Below are 17,603 nucleotides of genomic sequence, written 5' to 3'. Positions count from 1 at the left end.
TGCAGCTTTTGCAAAATTCTGCAAAGTCAAACAGTAGCTTGAGACAGACAAGAGTCTGCAGGCTGTTTCCTGAAGGATCTCTCTCACCCTCTCCAGGCTGTCTTTTGGACGAGTTGTTCATCTAGAGGCTGACAAGTATTCCTGTGTTTGCTAACTATATTCAAAAGTCAGTTTTAACCTGATGTCTGTATAACATGATGGAAATGTCCACTTGTCTCCTATCTGCAGCAATCACAAGTTCGTGCCAGCCATGCTAGATTCCACCTTTAGTAGGTGGAGACATGACAGGGGACACTGACCGTTAGAGACTTGTACACAAAGGACAGGTTAGCGACCTTAGAGGAACTAACAGAGAGACTACAGCTACCCAATGGGAAATAACTTGAACACCTACAGGTTAGGAACTTGCTCCGCAAGGAGACAACAACATACTTACTGACCCAGAGATGCACAATATTAAAGGAACTGTTGGATGTGGGTAACTTGGGAGGGGCGAACTGGGGGGACTTGTATGGACAATTATTAGAAAGGGGACCACCCCACAGGAAAAACGGGAGGAAGAACTGGGGATGGAAATAGGGTGGGATTCTGGAGCAAAGCACTGAACAGGGCCTCATGCAACTGAACACCTGACAAGAACCCTAATGAGCAGGTTCTTCCAGGAGGTGGAGGATAAATGGGAATGGTGCCAGGGAGGCAGGGCCAATCACACTCACATGTTCTGCACATGCCCCAGACTTGTCGGATTCTGCCTCCTTTGAGGCAATGTCCAAGATTGTTGGGATGAAGTTGGAGTTGTGCCCAAAAATGGCAGTCTTCAGGGTATCGGACGAGCCAGAATTATTTATGGGGAAGGGGTCTGACGCCTTTGCTTCCCTAATCGCCAGCCAAAGAATCCTCCTTGGCTGGTGACAGCAGCGCCACCCACAGCTGCAGACTGGCTGGCAGATCTGTCGGACTTCTTCCACCTGGAGAAAATAAAATTCGCCATCCGAGGGTTAGAGGAGGGCTTCCACAAAACGTGGAGGCCATTTGCCAACTTGTTCCAGGATCTGTTTGAAGCCAACAGCCAATAGAGCAAGGGGAGGGGGCACATGGGAGCCAACAAGACAGCAGGGATCGGAGAGGAAAGGGAGGGGGTAAGGGAGGCCTGGGAGAGAGGAGGGGGAAGTTTGAGAATGGCTGGAATGGATAATAGGGGTCCTAGAGCAAGGCCACAAAGAACAGGACCCCAAAGAAACACCGAAAACGGGACGATGGGGCAATTGACAGGGAATCACAAAAAGGGGAAGGGAGAAGAGAAGTATCCTAAAAAAACATAAAGGGGGTCGAGGCGGGGGGGACCAAGGGGTTGAAGGGGGGTTGATCGATGCCAACGGAGAGTTCTTGTTTATCGTACCCAATCCACATAAGTATAAAATGCACTTAAGTATAAAAAAGCCTTAAGTATAAAATGAAAAACTTTTTTAAAAAAAGGATTGTTAGATGTCTGTACATCTACAAAGGAGGAGGGGAGGAAACTCCCTCATTATTGATAATAAAACTGTAAAAATGTGAATATACTTTGGCAGAACAAGCGAACAGAAGAAATCCATTCTCTGCTTCTTTAATATAAATGCTTTGTTTGCTGATATCGAGATATTTATTAAAATTTGTCACATGGTGTAGCTGCTTTTACCTATTACACAGAACGGTTTACGAGCAAATCGGAGCCTCCCCTGCAATCCTCTGTACCGGCAGCAGCAGCCAGCTGCCCAAATCCGAATCACATACTCCAGTCCAAAAACAACGATCATGATGAATTCCTAGAGAACAGGATAAATTAAATAGCATTAATACTGTGTTTTCCTCCACTCTATATGGTCATGTTTCAGTCCATCCACTCCACAACAGTGAGGTCAACCCTTCACTTGAATAATATTACCGTGTAGTTCATCTATTTCCCAATAATTAATTTCGCCTGCAAAGACAATCTATGATCTATCCACTCCCAAATTAGGCACTTAATTAGCATAAATGGCCAAGTGGATGAGCGCACTGCTGAAATTTCCGCGATTGCTAATATCCTGTGACAGCAGCAAGGTTTCAGACTCTCTTCCCAATGTCTTCCACTGCCATTTTACCATCCCTCCGCTTTCCCACTTGTGCCAACAGGGCTGGTAAAATGCAGCCATCTGCCCACCTATGCATGAACAAAGAACAAAGAACAAAGAAAAGTACAGCACAGGAACAGGCCCTTCGGCCCTCCAAGCCCATGCCGACCATGCTGCCCGACTAAGCTACAATCTTCAACACTTCCTGGGTCCGTATCCCTCTATTCCCAACCTATTCATGTATTCATCAAGATGTCCCTTAAATGTCACTATCGTCCCTGCTTCCACCACCTCCTCCGGCAGTGTGTTCCAGGCACCCACTACCCTCTGTGTAAAAAACTTGCCTCGTACATCTCCTCTAAACCTTGCCCCTCACACCTTAAACCTATGCCCCCTAGTAATTGACCCCTCTACCCTGGGAAAAAGCCTCTGACGATCCACTCTGTCTATGCCCCTCATAATTTTGTAGACCTCTATCAGGTCGCCCCTCAACCTCCGTCGTCCCAGTGAGAATAAACCGAGTTTATTCAACCACTCCTCATAGCTAATGCCCTCAATAACAGGCAACATCCTCGTAAATCTCTTCTGCATCCTCTCCAAATCCTCCACATCCTTCTGGTAGTGTGGCGACCAGAATTGAACACTAAACTCCAAGTGTGGCCTAACTAAGGTTCTATTCAGCTGCAACATGACTTGCTAATTCTTATACTCAATGCTCCGGCCAATGAAGGCAAGCATGCCGTATGCCTTCTTGACTACCTTCTCCACCTGTGTTGCCCCTTTCAGTGACCTGTGGACCTGTATACTTAGATCTCTCTGACTTTCAATACTCTTTAGAGTTCTACCATTCACTGTATATTCCCTACCTGCATTAGACTTTCCAAAATGCATTACCTCACATTTGTCCAGATGAAACTCCGTCTGCCAACTCTCCACCCAAGTCTCCAAATGATCTAAATCCAGCTGTATCCTCTGACAGTCCTCATCGCTAACTGCAATTCTACCAACCTTTGTGTAGACTGCAAACTTACTAATCAGACCAGTTACATTTTCCTTCAAATCATTCATATATACTACGAACAGCAAAGGTCCCAGCACTGATCGCTGAAGAACACCACTAGTCACAGCCCTCCAATTAGAAAAACACTCTTCCATTACTACTCACTGCCTTCTATGACCTAGCCAGTTCTGTATCCACTTTGCCAGCTCACCCCTGATCCCATGTGACTTCACCTTTTGTACCAGTCTACCATGAGGGACTTGTCAAAGGCCTTACTGAAGTCCATATAGACAACATCTACTGTCCTACCTGCATCAATCATCTTTGTGACCTCTTCGAAAAACTCAATCAAGTTAGTGAGACACAACCTCCCCTTCACAAAACCATGCCGCCTCTCACTAATACGTCCATTTGCTTCCAAATGGGAGTAGATCCTGTCTCAAAGAATTCTCTCCAGTAATTTTCCTACCACTGATGTAGGCTCACCGGCCTGTAGTTCCCTGGATTATCCTTGCATGATCAGAGTCTCAGGATCTCTGACTTCCCATGCTCAGACACCTGTCAACTCTTCAGCATTCTCATGCCAAGCATGACTAAAGCAAACAAAAGGTGGTGATCCTAAAACTTGGATATTTTGTCTACGTAACCTGAGATTCTTCTTTTAATTCTCTCACAGCAGTCTGCCTGTATTTGCATTCTGCTAGATTCCTGCTGAAGTTTATTTTTGACCATTCTGTTCCTTTCAAATCTTTGGGTTCAGGAAAACCGATGAAGGCCTAAACCACTAAGACCCATCAAGTTGCCACTGAGCTGCTTTGTGTGTACTGTCAAATCACTGCTTGTAATGTGGGTGTGTTTTTAATTCAGTGATTCATCTTAGAAATCAGTTCTGCGAAGGTAAGATGACCCTTGACCCACTGACCACTATTGTGCCGGTGTTGACAGTTACAGGCAATATAACTAGAAATGTGCGTTATAACAGCTGTAGCCATTATGAATGCTTGGCTGGGTTTCTTAAACTGATAATGGTTTCAGTTCAATTGGCTGATCCAAGAATAATTGACACTTTTAAGAAGTTGTAATAATAAAATATGTCTTTGTGTGTTATTGTTTGTTTACAAACCTAATAGACACGTATCCTATTAAAATTAAATTTGCATTGGGGGACTTTTTTTCTTTCTGGTTCCAGTGATAGTGGGTTTAAATTCAAGAGTTTTATCAGATTGTTAGAGGTTTACTTATTTTTCAATGAGTTTAAGATAATTCTCATTGCTATTACATCACTCCTGAAACTATACACAGTGCTCTGCTTGGTTGAGATTATGGAGGGTACATGGGGGGTACATAATAAAGATCATTACAAAAGGAAGCTGAGAACTACATTTGATCTACTTTAACCGCAGATGTCCAAGATTATAGAACACAATCAGCAGTCGCAGATCTTTAGAAGAGAAGATAATTCTAAAAGATGTTTTATTCAACAAGTAGAGCAGATTTTTGCACAAAGCTATACCACCAGCGAAATGTGGGTTCCTGCAACAGTATTGGCTCAAACTGGCCCTGCCCCCTATACAGTACAAACTGAAGATGAACTGTCGTGGAGGCGGTACCCATCAATCTGCCAGTACCATATATGCCAGAACTATCTCAAGATGAGATGCCACCCATACTACCAGAACACGTGATTATGACTTCTGGTCAATCAGCAGAAGCAGAGATTGCTGAAGAACCCCTTGCTGCTACTAGTCTGCAAAAGGGACCGTAATGGCTTCCTTGTTAGAGACATCCTCTGAAGACCTGGAAAGGACCTCTAAGGTCAAGACCAACCAAATCCTTGAAGTGCACTGGCAACCTGTGGGGAATAGCACCCACCAGATCGTCTTTCCTATTAACTGTATTATTACTTTGTAATGATTCATTGCCTGCCCTTGTGTATATGATTTGGTGACTATGTAAAAGTACAATGGTTAATTGTTGTTGTGGGACTTTAGTTATGGGGAGGGATGTCATATATTAGGGGTTTTTCTTGTATTGTTGCATGGTAACTTTTAAGCATCCAGTCACGTGTCTAGTCCATGACATCATCGGCTGCTTCATAGGGTTTCTCTCAGTCTAGATCAAGCCCTTGTACAGATAACAGCTATTCAATAAACTTGCGTTGTTATTTGTATTCAACCACATGTGCTTCAACTTCAAGTTATTTTGTCCCGAGAATCTAGAACATAATAAAACACATGCCACAACACAATTCATCACTTCATTCATTAAGAGGCCCAATTCCTGTACATGAAGCAAGATGGTAACATCTCAACCTTTCTAGTGCAAGGGGAATGGGTCTAGCTGAGCTGCTGTCGCCGAGAGCTGACACGGACATAATGGGTTAAACAGCTTCCTACTGTGTTCTTGCCATTTTAAGGTTCTGTGTAAAAATCATCATGTTGGTGAATGCCGGCTATCCTGGAAGTAGCAGCGGTATCTTCATCCTGCGGCAGTCTGCCGTTCCCACTGTCTTTGGACTTCCAAGCTGAACCGGGGTGGTTCTCAGAAACATGAGAAACTCCCTCTGCACCTGGTTGCACCACCTTATCAGGCAATGATAACAGGCATAGAATGTAAGCCCTACTTCTACCAGAAACATTATCAAGCAGATCACTTGGCACACTAAAGCAATGTTTCTGTGGCTAGACACTCATGGGAGCCTTAAGTACATATTGAAGTGTGTTCTCAAGCTTGTGCTGCCCTGCAGCCTTTTCCACAACATCTCCATCAAGATGGTGTCGCCATTGCCACCAGGCACACAGCAAGGATGAGCTCCAAGGTCTGCGCAATGTCCTGAGCCAAACAGTGATAGGCAAAACCAGTCTTGTAAACCAGCCAATGCACCAATCATCCCGTTTGCATGTTCATTAGTATTGTCCTGTATGCTGTCCCATCAAAGTCCTCATCTGAGATCCATATAGAAATTGTCTACAACCTCACCTGCCTGTGAGCTGAAACCATCCTTTCTCCTGGCCTGTCTGAATCCCAGTCATGCCCAGTGATTCACCACATGCTGATCCCAACTCTATCTCAGCTTCCAAACTTCATTCAGTGCCAGTATCTGAACTGATGGCTGTAAGTGTCAGATTAAAGTCATGGTGCCTCCTTACGTCTTGTCTAGTGCTGCTCTCTCCTTTCCTCCTGAGTGAGCTGTTGCTGAGCAGGTGACCTTTCTTGGGTATTTGAAAGCAGCAAGTCAGATGGGAGATGTTGAGGTCAGGAAAGTGGATGGCATGGAAAGCAAGTGGTACATGGGCACGCCATCTTGCACTTTCCAGATAGCAGGATGAAGGGAAAGTGGGACTTGAGGATTAGTGAAGAACATACTATCATCCTCAATGTTCTCAGCAATGCCTGGTACAATGGGCTCCATTGCAGCCAGTTCGATGCTGAGAGTGTGCCATCTCCACTCTAAAGCTCAGAGTTATGGGTCTCATGAGAAGATTATTGGGACCATTCGACTCCAGAAAGTGATGTGATTGATGCAGAAAAAGATCAAGTATTCCTGGTGCTGTGTTTTTAAGCGCAACATCGCTAGCCCCCTCACAATTTTTTAAAGTTTAGGTGAGTTCCAACCCAAACCTGCCAAACTTAACTCAATTGTCCAAGTAAAAACGTATGTTGGGTGAGGTACTCTGCTACCAAATGTGAGTTTGTATTATTAGTCTGATGATCACACAGTTGCACAACAAGGGCAAGAGCAGTGAACTAGAACAGAGGTGAGAGCCTAGCTAATTGTCTTCTTCGCCACTCAAACACCGTTGAGGCAAGTAATGTTAGTCCTTCTGCCAATTGAGATCAACTAACTCAGCACATGCTGGAGAGTTTCCGACTCAGTTAACTGACTGAATATCAGCAGCCCATGTGAAGGACACAGATTAGGTTCCATATTTATGTATTTTTCACAGCAGCGAGCCTGAGATGTACAGCTAATGATTTAAAAACTCAGAGTTTGCCCAAGGAGTAGCACTTGGCTAATTACCAAACCACTGTGAATGGAAACTTGCAGATTTCATCTTCTTTTTAAAGATCTAATTGGCATTTCTGATTTATTACTTAATTAGGTTCTGGGCTTCACCGGATATGCAGATTTTGAAATTCATAATTAAGGCAGAGACAAGCAGGAATGGTGCCAACACAGTCTGTGTGGTAGAGATTCCCCTTGCACAGCAGGAAGCTGGAGTAATACATTTGGAGTATTTATGTACTGTTTATTGGAGCTCCCTGAGCAGGATTTACTATTGTCAGCATAATACTTATTACGGTTAATATCTCTTACATAAACTTAGCATTCTGCTTGCTGCTTGCTGATAAACACTGGATTAGTCAGGTATTCTGCAGTATTAAAAGGATCCTTACCAATGATAATGGGGAAGAAAAGGAATGACTCCAGGCAGTTAACACACAGTGTGCACAAGGCAAAGAAAACATTTTGCTCCAATCTGGTACTTGTGTATCTCAGCAACAGCAGTACATGATTAATACAAATGGGGTTAAAGGGAACAGTTCACTGCCATCTGCTAATGTACAGCTTGTTTACATCATACTGTCAACAACATCTCATTTGTTGTATATAGTGAATGCAGGGACAATTTATGGATTATGGATTGCAATATTGAGCACTGTAGAATCATAGAATGGTTTAAACAGAAGGAAGCCAATCATTTCTACGCAAGCTCTATGAAGGTGTACGGTGATTGTCCCTTTAAGGGCAACACAGAGGAGCAAGGCTTTTCAAAGTCAGGGCCGCGACCCTGGTCACGGGTGGATGTCGGGAGGATTGTGGAGCGGTCAGTCCAGCCGCTCCCGCGGTGGTCATGATCGCACGAGATGCGCCCAACAGCCGCTACTGTCTTTTACATTGAGACTTGTGGTCACTGCTACCTTTTTAATGGAGATACAGATTAGGCTGCGTGGAGTCTTCTGGCCAGAAGCAGCATCTGAAGGTCACGCACCCTTCATGTGGAATTGACGTGAAACGCCGTCCGGGTACGTGCTTTTGGTGCCAAAGCAGGGAACAGAGTTGTTTCAATTTTGCAGCTGCCGGCAAGCAAGGCAAGTGAACTGTGAAGATTAATGGTTTTCTTTCAAAAATAAGAGACGGCCAAAGACTCAAATAGGCAGTTTACCTATGGGAGAGGGTTTCACATTAGAATCTGCTGGAGAGAGCTGCATGGGAGAGTCGAGAGCAGGACAGAGCAGTGACAGCATTAGAGCTCCAGGGGCCTCTGGTTAACGGCCCTAAAAATAGAAAAAATAATAAAGGTGATTTCTTGAGGTATGGTTTTGTCAATTGTGACAATACAAATTAGGAGGCAAAGCCCATGTGTGTTATATGCAGGGAAGTACTGGCAAATGAGAGAAGTTTCAGAAATTGAAAGAGAAGTGGTGTGCAAAAAAATTCCTTTTCAGGTTGAGACCACAGAGTCAGTTATTAACTTAGAGCTGACTTGGTCTTCTGTGGCGACATGTAGGTGGAAGTCGCACGTTGGGCGACTCCTGCGAGAGCTTTTGCTTTTTGGCCTTTTACATCCAGATTTGGAGGGAAATTTGATATGAACGGTCTCCAGTAAAATGGTGGTAATCGGAGGATGTTGAAAACCTAACAAAAGAATATGGGACGAAAAGGAATGAGCGCTAGTCCACCTTGGATCTCAAGTTCGGTGGGAGGAAAGATAGCGGGAGCAAGTCACCAGGTGGGGTTGTGCCCATTACGGTGGACACATTGGCCGAGATAATGGCAGTGGAGTTTGAGCAGCAGTTCACGAAGCATTTTGAGCAGCATGGAAAGGAGATGATGGGAACGCTCAAATAGTTGGTGGACGATACATTGGCCCTGATAAAGGAGGCTCTTGGAAAGACTTTGACAACAGTACGGGAGCAAGGAGAGGTGTTGAAGGGGGTGGAACTCACCTCAATGGGAGAGGAGCAGCAGAAGGTGGAGAAGAGTAATAAAGGGCTGAGAGCCAAAGCGGAGGCTTTGGAGAACAGGTCACGGTGGCAGAATCTGCGGATTGTGGGTCTGCCCAAGGAGCTGGAGAGCTGGTGGCCGACGAAGTGCTTTTCAGAGATGTTCGCCAAGTTGTTCGGGGAGGAGGAGAACACTTCCCTCTTTGAGCTGGACAGGGCTCATCGGTCACTCCAGCAGAAACCAAAGGCAAATGATCCACCAAGAGCTGTGTTAGTCTGTTTCCATGGCTATTAGATGAAGGAGAAGGTACTGAGATGGGCCAAGCAGAATCAAGAGGTGAGGTGGGAAGGCAGTGGTATTCAAATATACCAAGACGTCATGGTGGAGCGAGCAAGATGGAGGGTGATCTTTAGCAGGGCAAAGGCAGCGCATTACAAGAGTAATGTACAGTTCAGGTAAGTCTACCTGGCAAAGTTGAGAGTTACACATAAAGCCAAGGACTATTACTTTGAGACGACGGAGAAGGCAGACGCGTTTATTAGGGCTGAAGGATTGGGACTGAACTGAATTTGGACTTTGTTTTTTGTACGTTGTGGTTGGAGGCGATGGTTTGGGGGTGGTGGGATAATGTGTTGGGATTTTTTCTCCTTTTGTTTGGCTTTTATCATGTTTATTTTTTTTAAAGTTTGGGTGTGGGGGAAGGGTTTCTGTTGGCTTTTGCATTAGGTATGCGAGCGGGGAGGGGGCTCTGGTGGGGCCACCTTGCTAGCAAACCTGAGTTGGCTCGTGAGCGGGAGTGAGGTGGGGGAGGGGCCACCACCCAAGCCTGTGTGAACAGGTTTTGATGGGCCTGGAATGTGTGAATGTGTGTGTGTGGGTGGGGGAGGGGAGGTGATGGGAGTATACAGAGAGAAGTGGTTTTGAAAGGAAGTGGTCGGGGGGTTTCTTGGAAGGGGAAGCTGGCGATCAGGAGTAGAGGCTGGTCCTGCTCATGGGGTGGGGATGGAGGCTGTGGTCAGGAAGGGGGGGGGGGGGGGGGGGTGAGAGACCCCCAGTCCGAATGGTAACATGGAACATACTGGGGTGGGTGGACCGGTGAAGTGGGCGAGAATTTCCTTGCATTTGAAGAGCTCGAGAGCTGACGTGGTGCTGTCGCAGGAGACCCATTTGAGGGTGAAGGATCAGGTTAAAAGCAAATTACTGCGGATGCTGGGATCTGAAACCAAAGAGAAAACGATTTTCCAGCATTTTCTCTTTGGAAGGACCAGGTTAGGCTAGTTGAGTGAGTCAAGTGTTCCATCTTGTTTTGATAGTAGGGTCTGGTGGGGGGAGCGGTGCTAGTGGGTAAGAGAGTTAGGTTTCAGATGGAGAAGGTGGTCAGGTACATTTTAGTAATGGGAGCGTTGGAAGAGGAGTTGGTGATGTTCTCCACGGTAGGCTATTGCAGAAAATACAGAGGCATGGGATTCAGGGTGATTTAGCAGTTTGGATCAGAAATTGGCTAGCTGATAGAAGACAAAGAGTGGTGGTTGATGGGAAATACTCTGACTGGTGTCCAGTTACTAGTGGTGTGCCACAAGGATCTGTTTTGGGGCCGTTGCTGTTTGTCATTTTTATAAATGACATGGAGGAGTGCGTAGAAGGATGGGTGAGTAAATTTGCAGATGACACTAAAGTCGGTGGAGTTGTGGACAGTGCAGAAGGATGTTACAAATTACAGAGGGACATAGATAAGCTGCAGAGCTGGGCTGACAAGTGGCAAATGGAGTTTAATGCAGAACAGTGTGAGGTGATTCATTTTGGAAGGAATAACAGGAAGGCAGAGTACTGGGCTAATGGTAAGATTCTTGGTAGTGTGGACGAGCAGAGAGATCTCGGTGTCCATGTCCATAGATCCCTGAAAGTTGCCACCCAGGTTGAGAGGGTTGTTAAGAAGGCATACGGTGTGTTAGCTTTTATTGGTAGAGGAATTGAGTTTCAGAGCCATGAGGTCATGTTGCAGTTGTACAAAACTCTGGTGCGGCCGCATTTGGAGTATTGCGTGCAGTTCTGGTCGCCACACTATAGGAAAGATGTGGAAGCATTGTAAAGGGTACAGAGGAGATTTACAAGAATGTTGCCTGGTATGGAGGGAAGATCATATGAGGAAAGGCTGAAGGACTTTTCGTTAGAGAGAAGAAGGTTAAGAGGGGACTTAATTGAGGCATACAAGATGATCAGAGGATTAGATAGGGTGGACATCAAGAGCCTTTTTCCTCGGATGGTGATGTCCAGCACGAGGGAACATAGCTTTAAATTGAGGGGTGATAGATATATGACAGATGTCAGAGGTAGGTTCTTTACTCAGAGAGTAGTAAGGGTGTGGAATGCCCTGCCTGCAACAGTAGTGGACTCGCCAACACTAAACGCATTCAAATGGTCATTGGATAGGCATATGGACGATAAGGGAATAGCGTAGAGGGACTTTAGAAGGGTTTCACAGGACGGTGCAACATCGCGGGCCGAAGGGTCTGTGCTGCGCTGTAATGTTCTATGTATGCCCCGAATTGGGATGATGTAGGTTTAGAAAGAGGATGTTAGCGGCCATAGCAAGTCTGGTCATGCGTCAATTAATTTTAGGTGGGGATTTAAATACAGTGTTGCATCTGAACATCGATCGGTCTGAGCCGCGCTCATTGTCCTCTTTGGGGGCGGGGGGGGGGGGGGGGGGGATGTCAGCAGTGTTTATGAAGGAGATGGGTGTAGTGATCTCTGTATGTGTTAATTCATGTTCAGTTAATTTAAAGTAAATACAGACAAATGATCACTAGATGGCAACTCTAACAGGACCTATAACACGGAGTTTTCCGTTCTTTCTTAGTGTGTGTGGGGAGAACAGCTAGAGTGAAGATGTGATCAGGTCAGTGTGCAGTGTATTATAATTATAGTTGTTAATTTAATATAAACTTACTTACTTGTTTTACTAGTTCAATATTGAAGTGAAAAAACTCACTAGTTTATTATATATTACTCAATAAACATTTTGTCATCATCTGGAAGACTATGACTATTTCTCATCAGAATTCAAGACAACTCGGCAAGACAACAGAGTAATATTTATATTACAATTTAGTAATATAACAATGGGGCAAGTGGATCCGTGACCATCCTTACATCTGGGGGATAAAGAGTATTCCTTTTTCTCACCAGTACCTAATGTGTACTCCAGGATTTACTTCTTTATTCATAGAATTTACAGTGCAGTTGGAGGCCATTCGGCCCATCGAGTCTGCACCGGCTGTTGGAAAGAGCACCCTACCCAGGGTCAACACCTCCACCCTATCCCCATAACCCAGTAGCCCCACCCAACACTAAGGGCAATTTTGGACACTAAGGGCAATTTATCATGGCCAATCCACCTAACCTGCACATCTTTGGACTGTGGGAGGAAACCAGAGCAACGGGTGAAAACCCACGCAGACACGGGGAGAACGTGCAGATTCCGCACAGTCAGTGACCCAAGGGAATCGAACCTGGGACCCTGGCACTGTGAAGCAACAGTGCTAACCAATGTGCTACCGTGCTGCTTAGTTTTTAGCCGCTTTGGTTAGAAGAGTGCCTTCTGTAGGTGGTTGGGGAAGGTCAGACAGGGTTTGTAAAGGGTAAGCATTTGTCCTCGAATGTGCATCCCTTGTTGAATGTGGTACTCTCCCCATCGGGGGGGGGGGGGGGGGGGGGGGGGGGGGGGGGGAGGAGCCGGTGGTAGCGCTGGAAGCGGAGAAGGCATTTGAGCGAATAGAGTGGAGTTATTTGTTTGCAGTGTTGAAGAGTTTTGGGATTGGGCCTAAGCATGTGGCTTGGATTAAATTGTTATTTAAAGAACCAAATTCGTATTCGTACAAATGAGATGAACTTGGGATATTTTCGGCTACATATGGGAATGAGGCATGTCCCATGTCCGCCTCTTGTCTGCCAATAGAGCCCTTTGAAATTATGCTGAGGTGCTCAGATAAGTATGTTCTATGTTCTCATTGTCAAGCGCTATGAGTTACAAAGATGAGAAAGCATCAGAAGTAGTACTTGATGTGGAAGCACATGCCACATTTGTCACAGATACGCGACTTGTGTCTGATGCAAAGCTGAAGTTAATACGGGATGAAACTGAAAAACACGCAATACTTCAACGGGTGATCCAGAACCCAAGAGAAGGATGGCCGAATAGAAGCTGCAAAAGCTTTCAAAGCATCAAGGATGACCTGGCTGTTATAAATGGGGATTCCTGTTGAAAGGAGACAGAATTGTAATACCGTCCTGCCAAGAAGACGTATTCTGGGTAAGATACACGAAGGGCAGCAAGGTATAGAGAAGTGTAGAAGACATGCCAAGCAGTCAGTATATTGGCCAGGCATCAATAGAAATGTTGACAATTACATGCAAGAGTGTAGTGTCTGTCAAACACATCAACCATCCCGGTGTAAAGGAACCTTTGTGGCAAGTGATATAGTCACAAACCCATGGTCAAAGGTTGAGATGGACCTGTTCTATTTCAGAGAGAATGATTATTTAATAAACATTGTTACTATTCCAATTATCCTGAAGTTATTACATTGTCAGATTTGACTGCTCACTGTCATAAGAGTGGCAAAGTCTGTGTTTGCTCGACATGGCATTCCATTAAAAGTCGTGTCGGATAATGGACGCTGTGTCAGTTGTTGGGAATGGTTGTCATTAGCAGAAGGATACAACTTCCAACACGTCACCTCTAGTCTATTATATCCCCAATCCAATGGGAAAGCCGAGAAAGGAGTCAAAATAGTAAAACAACTGTTCAAAATAGCATTTGATGATAAAAAGGATTTTTCGCTAGTGCTGTTCAGCTACAGAGCTAATCCTTTGTCATCAGGATTGTTACCTGCCCAGATGCTCATGGGAAGGAAGATTCGTACGACATGCCTGCCACAACAATTCCAAACATGGATGAGCAATTAATGCTGAAAAAATAAAGCAACTGCAATGCAAACGAAAAGCATACTTTCATAGATTATAATAGAATTTACAGTGCAGAAAGAGGCCATTCGGCCCATCGAGTCTGCACCGGCTCTTGGAAAGAGCACCCTACCCAAGGTCAACACCTTCACCCTATCCCCATAACCCAGTAACCCCACCCAACACTAAGGGCAATTTTGGACACTAAGGGCAATTTATCATGGCCAATCCACCTAACCTGCACATCTTTAGACTTTGACAGGCATGCAAAACAATTACCGCCACTGAAAGAAGGAAATGTCGTCAGGATACGAAATCCAGATAGTGGTTGGTCAGACATTGTAAAGGTGTTAAATGAGGTTGCATCACGATGTATGTGGTACAAACTGCGGCTGGACTGATTTTTCGTAGAAATCGATGAGCATTTGTTAAAAGTAAAGAAGTTTCTGCAGTTTCCAGATCAAACTATAACAAACCCATATACCATGCTTTGTAACATTGACTTACCAACAGTGTTGTTATCGAATAGGCATAAGGAACAGACAAGAGACAATTACAGTGACACTGCAAGTGCTTTGAGAATGTCAAAAAGGACAAGAAAATCACCAAATTGGCTAAACTTGCAAAACACAAAGGACTGCAACTCTGCCATTGCAATTATGATATGTAATATGACACGCATTAACTGTAAGAACCCATTCTCGAAAATGTATGTAAAAAATGTTGGAAAGAACTTTAAACATTTGCCTCAAAGAAAGAGGGATGTGACATTATGTGAAATGTTCAGAATACAAAGGGTTAATGTCATATCATAAGTAACCGCGAGATGGAGCTAGAGGCAGTAGGGTGATCATGGCTCGGCACAACATTGAGGGCCGAAGGGCCTGTTCTGTGCTGTACTGTTCTATGTTCTATGTTCTATATAGGCTGGGGAGAGTGCAGAGGAGGGGTGTAGAGAGTGTAGAGTTCAGTTATAGATAGAGTGTAGAGACTGTCATAATATTCACTCATGTATATAATGAGATGCAGACAGGCAGTGATTGGCACACAGGATGACCAATGAACACACGACACCGAACAACCAATCACCAGACAGGACACCACCACTATAAAGCCCACAGGGCATTAAGATTCTCCCTCTCTCAGGACCCAGCTACTGAGACAGTCAGAGTGCACAAGTTAGTGGGCATTATTACGTTAATGAGCACTATCACCATATGGCTAGTATGTCTGGTCAAGCCAGTAAGAAGTCATCAGTTGGATTATTGGAGTGTCAACCCACAGCTGAACATTTACAGCAGTCCATAGTTAAATAAAACAGTGTTGGATCATCTCCTGTGTCAGACGTTTGTTTCTAGCTTCCCTGCATTCAGTTGCAGTCAACGTCGAACCAACCTGCCTAACACATCATGGTACCAGAGTGCTATTAATCCTGCCGAACCTACCTCGAGTGAATCTGCGATAACCAGCAACCGGCCATCTAGCGACATGGAAAACATCCAGCCTCCTCCGCAGCTCCGCATCTCCGGCAACCTCGCCGCCAATTGGAAAATCTTCAAGCAAAAGTTCCTCCTGTATATCGAGGCCTCCGACCTCGAGGCAGCATCGGATGCCAGGAAGACCGCGCTATTTCTCTCGACCAAGGGGATCACGCCATCCACATCTACAACTCACTTACTTTTGCCAATGGTGAAGACAAGACGAAGTTCAAAACAGTTCTGCTAAAATTCGATCGACAGCCACTGTGACATTGAAGTGAATGAGAGCTTTGAACGGTACATCTTCCAACAGAGGCTACAGGGTAAGGATGAACCTTTTCAGTCCTTCCAGACCCATCTCCGCATCCTGGCGCAGTCATCTAATTATGGCTCGATGGCTGATTCCATGATCCGGGATCAGATCGTTTTCGGGGTCCACTCCGATTCCCTGCGGCAGCGTAGTCCATGAGCATGCCAAGAATCGTTACTCCCACATCAGGGCGGCAGAAATTTAAAAACTGGCCTCCCACGAGGCAGAACGGGTGCAGGCCATTGCAAAAATGCAAGGCCTGAAACGAGCAGAGTGGCCGTTTTGCGCGCTTTTCCCGGGTCCATTCGCATGCGCGCCACGACCGGGTGGACGACGAGGCTGAAAACCCTAATGCGCAGGTGCGTACGTCGGCCGACCGCACTGCGCATGCGCGTTGGCGCACGGAATGCGCTGACGTCAGCGTTATGACGTGTCCGAATTGTGGCTCCACCCATTTAAAGCGGTAATGTCCAGCCAAAGGATGGCGATGTCTACAGTGTGGGAAGCCTGGACATTACGCGGCCTTCTGCACGTCCGCTCCACCGATTATCAGCCAGCGGTCCCAGATATGGCGCAGAAGCATCCTCTCGGTACAACACGGTATGCAGGATGCTGCTCCCGACAGCCAAACGGACCCCAAAGCTGACTGCCTCGAGGCTCCATATCGTGTGGGCGTCATAACCACATGTGAGCTGGTCCCCACTGCACCGGCAACCCGCCTTTCGATCCTTAGTGTGGATCCCGACGATGAGTAGTGTGCTATCCTCACAGTCAACCAGGCTCACATCTAATTTAAACTGGACACCGGTGCATCTGCGAACCTCATATCTCAGTCAGATCAACAGCATCTGTGACCGACCAAGCATTCTTCCACCAGCCTGCCAACTCCTTGACTACAATGGCAATGCCATAGCTGCCAGTGGATCGTGTCTCGCAAGGCAATCAAGGCAACATTACGATTCGAGATTGTCCGCCCTGCTCGGTGCTCACGCCTGCAAGCTCCTGAATCTGGTCCAGCGAGTCCACACCATGTCCCCGACACCGGGGACTGCCTCGCCCGATGTGAATCTCCAGGCCGAGATAGACAACTTTTTCACACAATACCACAGCGTGTTTGATGGAATGGTCATGCACCCATATCGCTACAAAATTCTGCTCAAGCCCAATGCCACCCCAGTGATCCATGCACCACGCAGGGTGGTTCCTCTCAAAGACCTGATCTGCAACATCATGCGAAGCGGGAAGAGTTAACCTGTGAGATGGCTCATGCCAAATTCTTCACCAAGCTGGACGCCTCCTGTGGCTTCTGGCAAATACAGCTGGATGAATCCAGTCGGAAGCTGTGCACATTTAACACTCCGTTCGGCCGCTATTGCGACAACCGCATGCCTTTCGGTATCATATCAGCTTCCGAAGTATTTCATCGCATTATGGAGCAAATGATGGAGGGCATAGATGTGCGAGTCTATGTGGATGACGTGATCATCGGGTCCACAATGCCTGAGGATCACATTGCCCGCCTCAGACAAGTCTTCCAGCGGATTCATGAAAACAGCCTCCAGCTCAACAGGGGCAAATGCTCATTTGGTCAGTCCGCTATCAAGTTCCTGGGTGACCACATTTCACAGCTGGGTGTGCAACCTGACGCTGACAAGGTGCTGGCAATCAATGCCATGAAGACCCCGGAGGACAAGAATGCGGTCCTCCGCTGAAATTAGCAAACGTGACGCCACTGTTTAAAAAAGGAGGTAGGCAGAAAGCAGGAAATTATAGGCCAGTGAGTTTAACTTCGGTAATAGGGAAGATG

The 17,603-nt window shown here is 45.9% G+C and overlaps 1 protein-coding gene across 3 annotated transcripts in view; it reads right to left on the bottom strand.

Moving 5' to 3' along the window:
* The window catches only part of LOC119969006 (potassium voltage-gated channel subfamily KQT member 4-like), a 754,273-nt gene that overhangs the window by 280,856 nt on the left and 455,814 nt on the right, over nt 1-17,603 (bottom strand). For all 3 annotated transcript variants that reach the window (XM_038802117.1, XM_038802128.1, XM_038802133.1), the window contains exon 3: nt 1,679-1,805. In XM_038802117.1, the coding sequence (XP_038658045.1) occupies nt 1,679-1,805 (127 nt within the window). The remainder of the gene's footprint in view (nt 1-1,678; nt 1,806-17,603) is intronic.

The sequence above is a fragment of the Scyliorhinus canicula genome, chromosome 1 (assembly GCF_902713615.1).
Source record: "Scyliorhinus canicula chromosome 1, sScyCan1.1, whole genome shotgun sequence".
Classification (NCBI taxonomy): Eukaryota; Metazoa; Chordata; class Chondrichthyes; order Carcharhiniformes; family Scyliorhinidae; genus Scyliorhinus; species Scyliorhinus canicula.
The sequence above is the reverse complement of the archived record's forward strand: the minus strand, read 5'-3'. Positions and strand labels throughout refer to the sequence as shown.